The following is a 7588-nucleotide window of genomic DNA, read 5'->3' as shown; positions in this document are numbered from 1 at the left end:
CTTTCCGAAACGGCTTCAAATTTTTTTAATGGGAATATAAAACAAGATCGATAATTTCGTATAGTCGCAAAAATTATTAACTTTCCGTTAATACTACATTTATTATCACCTTCTGAACGATTTGATTAAAATAAATAACATGTTTATTTTCATAACGCGGGTCGTATTATGTTTCCCGCCGTCGTCCTAAGTACCGGGCGGTAGTTGACTATCACTGCGCCAGACGGCAATACAGCGAATTGACTCCACTTTTTTCATATATTCGCAGGAAATCTTGCATATGTTTGGTGTCGTAACCTTATTTTAGGTCATCGGTACGCATTTTCTGATGTTATTAATGTTTTTTTAAGAAACCTTTATATTTTGCTCCCGGAAGGTAATGGGCCCTTAAATATACGATTGGCAATACATAGTGCTACAATTAAATTTGGCATCATTGCAAATCAGATATTAATGTAGAAATCTGTGTCGGATGTTGCGGATAAGAAAATTTCATAATTTGCATGAAAAACTTTACAAACGCTGACGGCAGGGTGATTCTATAAGACCCCTTTCCAGATAAAAAAAACCCAACATGTTTCTGTTCTTTCCGAGAGTCGACAACGGTAACGTATGGCTTCATTCGGTTATTATAAAAATCTTAATTGAATTGCAGAAATAACAGCACTTACGTGTACTGTTTTGGCAAGGTCTGAAACGTGCTGTCATTGTAAATTGTATGTGTTTTATTGCATTGTAAGATCGTGAAAGACAAATTCATATGGGATCCTATCTTCTCTCTTTTTCCCTTCCCCTGTGAGAAAAGCCCTTGGCCGAGACGTATCCAGTAAACAGAGTCTAATCACAGGTGTTTGATTCTAATTATGGGAACATTATAACCAGGGCAACTATATACATTAAGCTCATGACACGTTTTATATTATGCACTCGCTGGAAATGTTAATTTTCGTTAAACGAATAACGGAAAACAACGAGCAGTGAGGTACAGCTAAACGTAGGAATATTCCAAAGTAATGACAAAAATGTACTGCAGATTGGATTTATGGACTATTACCGTGATTTGGACACCAAAGAAGACATTGATCTCCTCCAAACGCAACCTTTGTAAAGTATTATCAGTAAAGTAATATATTAAAGGCCACTATACCTTTCCGAAACGACTTTTAATTTTTTAAATGGGAATGCAAAACGAGATCGTTAATTTTATAAAGTCTCAAAAGTTATCAACTTACTGTTAATACTACACTCATCATCACCTTTTGAACATTTTAATTCGAATAAATAAAATGTTTATTTCATAACACGGGTCGTCTTATGTTTCCCGCCGTCGTCCTAAATACCGCGCAGAAGTTGATCATCACTGCGCCAGAAGGCAAAACAGCGAAAATGAAACCCAACTGTATATTATATTACGCAGGATATTTTGCATAAGCTTCATGTTGTAACCTCGCCTTAAGCAATGGATACATATTCTCTTATGTTATTTAATATTTTAGAAACCTTTGAATTTTGCTCCGGAAAGATAGTGGGCCTTTAATACAGCCTGTCCTAGGCTTGTTCACAGGGATTCAATTTTGGACCAACCCGTGCTCATAAAAGTAATTTAAGACGATTTAGGGGTACAGATAAATCATACTCTACATGCTGCGTATTGTATTATATGCTGAACATATATACTGACAGCGTGTATAATATTAGTAGGGTATAACTTTGCAGGTTTTTTTTTTATCTGGGCCCCTAAAACGTCTAAAAATGATCCAAGTTCATATTCAGCTCATTAACATAACCAGGGTATACTGTCATGTGTATAATTTATAGTAGATGTTCATTGTTGAAACTGTTTACTAGTATGTAGCCCGCGTTGTGGTGTACTTCTTAAGGGATATACATGTATGCCATGCGCTGTTCGTTATCATTGGGCAATGACAGGTCGCTTCAGTGAAATATCGTTATAACAGGACAAGCCTTAATGCTTCCACTTGTCGCAGCCTCCCAAACTTCAAAATAACATTGAGAATTTACGTTTATCATTAGCCATTGCCTGCTAGATCGGTCTTTCCATATACAATGTACCCATGATTCGGGTCATAGCATTACCTAGTATATGGACATTATCAATTACAAACAAACACTATTTCAAATACTTTGTTGTCTTTATTTTCATTCAAAGTTAACATTACAGTTGCCAACATATCATTTTAGATATTGCAAATATAGAAGATTCCATGTGAAATCATTTTTCACAATACAAAATAAGCAGCCACGTCCTCTATGTCAAGTGAATCATTAAATTGAATAACTGTACATTGTTTTGTTTCATGGCTACTGTGACCTCGTCGTAACTTTGTTCTTCTGCTTGCTGACCAGTTTCCGAATCATCTTCCGTGGTCGGAATTTTCTTGGTTTCACAGTCTGTCCAATAGATGCCAGGGGGGTCCGGTCCAAATCATCTTTGTCAGTGGTAGAGATGTCCAAGTCAGCTGTGGTTTTCTGTGGGTAACAGTTTGGTTGATAAAAGGACACATTGCTTAAGGTCTGTTCATCCCATTTGTCCACCACAGTGGTCAGGAAGTTCAATTTACATTGCTCGAATCCCTTCTTTGCTCGGAAGAGTTCCTCTGGGCATCTCCGTGATTCGAATTGGTCCAAATTTTTAGGCACGAATAGTGGTGCCACTTTACAGCTTGAACTCTTCTGAAATATGTTAAATGCCATTCCGTTGTAGAGTGAAATGATGTATTTCAGCGAGAGGTAAAAAACGTGCGAATAATCCGTATTGCGGTATCCAAGATAAAGTAGCTATGGCGTCACAATGATTGTGACGTCACAATCCAACCAAAATGCATTTCTGGACGACGATCAAGTGATCATGGTGATATCATGACAATCTGAGTACAGGCATTTGGTCATGACTTGTTTGTTGTCTCCGCTGTCTGAACTTAGTTTTTACACTACTTATCAGAGGGACCGTAATGTATGATTAAATCACACATTTGCTGCGCTATTCCACGTTCTCATGTCATTTTTATAGTATTCCATAGTCAAATAGGGATATTTAATAATTGATGATGTTAAACTGGTATTATGCCGACATGGTTAAATCTAATAATAATCGAGGGCAAAGCTCGAACTGCGAGGTTGGTATGTGTACGTACAGCACCATCTTCACCGAAACAAAAGACCCTATTTTTCCTGCATGCTTCAAAGATCAGATTGCATTACATTATGCGCTGCAATAAGTGAAAAAAAGAAAGACAAAATGATACAACCCTGATGAACTCCATGTTGAAGAATTGTGACTTTGTATTGATGCCGATAAGAAATAATAATATAAAAACACATAAAGACGCTCGCCGGAGATTTCCACAATGTCCTAACACAATTTGGAATGTGTTCTGTGAAATCATTAAAAATCTGTGTCATCTTGGTAATATTAATGTTTCTAATATTCTAAAAAATGTATATCGTTTTAAAAGAATCCAAAGAATTCTACAAATGATATTACACCTTCCTATAACATGTTTGGAAATGAAAATAAAATTACGTGGCTTCTTGAAATAGACCTTTTTCTAAACGTTTTACAAGTTTTTTTAACAAGATATGAAATTATAAACGTAATATTATTATTAATAAAGTTAATAATAGGATGGATGGTTACCTCCACATTTATATTCCTGAAACATATTGTTATTCTATCACTCAAATGTGTGATTTCAATTTATCCTAATACAGGTATCTATACTATTAAAACCCATTTAAACTAGAAAGTTCAAATATGAGAAAATATATAAACATGTATGTGCATCTGTTAATATCAACAAATTCTTGTACAGTACAGAAATCGAAACAATTACTTTTTAAAAATTGCATCACAAAAGAATCAATTGGGCCTTTTTTGAGAAGACACCTCTCGTGATGGAAAATGTAGAAATTGAACTACCAGTACGCTCCGTTTATATATCAGCTTATTATATATTATATCTTACATATATATGTATATTTAATCATTAAACTATCTTATTGTATTAGCTTAGCTACTGTAACGTTAGACTGATCAACGGGACCATAAATAATTTTAATTGCCCATAATACATGTATATAATTTTAGAGTCATTTCAACATCTGAAATAAATAAAAGAGAAAAATTATTAAACATGTCTGTAAGTTGCCGTCAGACAATAAATAAATGGAAAATCGTTTAAACGAATTTTGATGAAAATACGGTGCATGACTCCTTAAATATTAGTCCGGTCCTACTTTCGTTTTGCGTTTAGTTGTATTAAAAATGGCGGCCCCCGTACAGAAAGTTTTCCAAACTGCGTATAAGCTGTTTTCCAGGATGACAATGGGCTCAAGTAGTTTTAATGATCACCTACGTGAAGTCACTGTGTTAGCTTCAAAATTAACAGCAACTGATGTAAATTTCAGTTTTCACGACGACCCGGAAACCCAGCGACAAATCGAGCAAGGTGATGTGGCCCCTGCCGTTTATGTTCATCTTTGGGAAGATCGTGTCCTCTCGATGGGGATTTTTGTCGTGCGACAAGGTTGTCGTATCCCTCTACATAATCATCCAGGCATGCACGGCATCTGCAAAGTCATACAAGGCACTGTTCGTGTTAATAGCTTTTCGCCTGTTTCTCCAGCCGGTCTCGAAATACCAAAACACTTGGAGCAGAACACAAAGTCGGTAATGTCATTACTCAAGAAAAAAGAACAGCCTCAATTTTCACCTGTGATTTCACACGGAAGTACAACTCTGACTAAGGACGATCCTGCATGTGTGTTGTCGCCTTCAGCTGGAAATGTACACGAGATGATATCGGTGGACGGACCTGTAGCATTTATTGACATTTTAGCGCCACCTTACGATCACACTACCGGTGAAAGAGTATGTCAGTATTACCAGGACAGTTCCGGGGGTTCTGCGTCTGAGAGTACTGACGGACAAGTGCGATGGTTCCGATGTATACCTCCTCCTCATAGCTTCTGGTGTGATACGATGGACTATACCGGACCTTCCTTGAACATTAATTAATCCTGCTTGTCTACAGATCTTTTTAGCCCTCAGTCCATAATTTTAAACTACATGACGTATTTTCAAATGAGACTTTCATTGCCCATTTCATGATTTAGTGACAGGAGGGAATTATGAAGATCATCCAGATATGATTTCGCTACAGTACAGAATATATATTTTGAAGTGAGGACAATTTTCTCTATTGCAATTACATATATTGTTGATATGGACTCTGAACTACTACAGGAGGACTTTGAAGAAAATCAAAATTCGGAGATCCATGCAATAATGTTAATTGCCTCGCCGCAAAAGACAACAATCTTGGTCAGGGATGTATGTGATCGTGAAACAAATCCATCTCTGTCTTTCTAAATAAGACACACCATTTGTATATTTGTCTTGAAAAAGTCACTTTCACTTTATTGTTAAATATATTATTACACTATCACGCAGCCAAAATTATATAATGTTTTTCAGGTATTGTTACGTCAGGGATGTTACTTAAACAACTCAGGAATTCCTCAATGAATATTTCACCTGACATTCAAATAATAATCCATTCGATTATTTAAACATATAAATAGCTAGGGTGGCGCCGTCCATTCAGTCAGGATCGAACCATTAACCATTGGCTTACTAATCAGTTGCCGATCTTCCGACTTAAATAAAGTTAGAAGACAAGATAATGTAGAAGTTGAACTACTGGTAACAATTTGCATGTGATACATATAAATAATATACGTACATGTAGTTCCTCAGACGTATACATGTACATAGTGACCATTTTAGGCAATATTGATTGAATGCCCATGTATAAAGCATTATAGCTGGTAAGATGGTAATTGCAAGACTTTTTTTTTTTTTTTTTTTTTTTAATTATGAAATACAATCAATTATGGTTTTGTTGATATTTATTGTAAATTTGTAATTAATTTTAGTTGCTATGATCAAGGACGTAGATGATTCAAACACTTCCAGTCACAGAATCCCATGGTTACTGTTAATATTGTGATGAAATATGTTATTTCTATTTTACACACAAATGATAATAACTGCACTTCTTTAAAATGCATTGAAAGGTTTAAGTATTCGATTTATATGCTAAGATTTAAGATTCAGTATGTTAAGATTTAAGTATTCGATATGCTATTTGATAGCACGATCTGTATTACGGTTGTAATACGATATATACAATGTATATATATTGTACCTCCGTCAGCAATATTCTTGATTTTGTATAATACAATGTTTGCTTTGTAGTTTTGGTGCCATATGATGTCACTGAAGTTATCCTATATTAAAGTTGTCTGTGATCATTTTAAATCATTATAAGGCTATGTGTTGTTTGTGGCAAGTGACCTCTTGCTCATTATAGTGCTTGTTGCAATGTACCACTGGATTTATACATATCAGAAACATATATACGTTTCTGAATATAATCAATATATCAAACGGAAGAGACATCTTACAGTCTGCATAACAACACCAACTTACTTAACATTGGCAAGTTTTTCATGTTTCATTTATTAATAAGGCTCTGAAACCAGACTAGGACACTGTGACAGATATTTACTGTGTAGTTAAATGTACCAGACATCAATCTGCTATAATGTCTTAGGCCTTTTTCGTTTATTCGGCACAAACGGTTCGACCGTTTGTTGAAGTCATTATTTCAAATATAAATCCTGACGGACCTGCAGTTTTTGATACAGGCCTGTGAGGGCTTTGTCAAGGCTCGTCTGAAAACAATATAAAATCATCAGGTCCGTCTTTAATTAATAAACAAGCAACTAGGTCCAACCAGTCAAACCGCATAATCGAAAACGGCCTAAGTCTGGTATCAGAGCCAGAGTATACAAAACGGCCGACCGTAAAGGGCGGCCATCTTGAATTTTAACAAATGAAGTTGGATTGCCGCTACTTTTATAAAAAGTAGGCCTATACTGATTACATGTTTCTTTTTGACAACATAGTGATGTTTTTCTCTCTAAAACACAAAATATTTTAGGAATTCTACAGAGTACGTTTGAGCAGCACAGAAAAATTCTACGAAACACTTTACTGATCATGAGGTAATTTTACGATGACTAACTATATGTAGTTGTCTATGTCAATGCTTACATGTAGGAACGGTGTCCCATATACAAAAAGAGACATAGTTTATAAGTATCTGACTGATTTTATCAAAAGATATTGATTCTTAAGAACAAGTACATGTGTTGATCACTGACCTACATTGTATGAGCACAATCTAGTTCTACTACCTATAGATCTAGAGAAAGCAACCATTTGCATTTTTGAGACCATGCACCCAATCAATCCCGTGTGACATCCCGAGGCCAAGGCTTGATTTATAGTTGAATGATTAACTATGACATTAAAGCAAAACACTTTTCGTGATTTAAAATAATATATTCTAGACTAGTGCTGTAACAACCAATATTCTCGGCATTGCAGTATCAATATTCTTGTCATCGGTTGCACAGGGACCTGGCACGAAAATTTTTAACCAATAGTATACATATATATATTATAGTATCAAGGGTATGAACTCGGCGGTCGAGAAAA

General features: G+C 35.5%; 1 protein-coding gene across 1 annotated transcript; it reads left to right on the top strand.

Moving 5' to 3' along the window:
* The first annotated feature begins 4260 nt into the window (after positions 1-4260).
* Positions 4261-6352, top strand: LOC138335145 (2-aminoethanethiol dioxygenase-like). The gene has a single exon (XM_069284093.1). It carries the CDS (start codon positions 4286-4288, stop codon positions 5036-5038), a length of 753 nt encoding a protein of 250 aa, XP_069140194.1. The 5' UTR covers positions 4261-4285; the 3' UTR covers positions 5039-6352.
* The last annotated feature ends 1236 nt before the right edge of the window (positions 6353-7588 follow it).

The sequence above is a fragment of the Argopecten irradians genome, chromosome 11 (assembly GCF_041381155.1).
Source record: "Argopecten irradians isolate NY chromosome 11, Ai_NY, whole genome shotgun sequence".
Classification (NCBI taxonomy): Eukaryota; Metazoa; Mollusca; class Bivalvia; order Pectinida; family Pectinidae; genus Argopecten; species Argopecten irradians.
The sequence above is the reverse complement of the archived record's forward strand: the minus strand, read 5'-3'. Positions and strand labels throughout refer to the sequence as shown.

Bases quoted from the DNA above. Each gene is read 5' to 3' on its own strand.
- LOC138335145 (XM_069284093.1), top strand. From the start codon at position 4,286: ATGGCGGCCCCCGTACAGAAAGTTTTCCAAACTGCGTATAAGCTGTTT.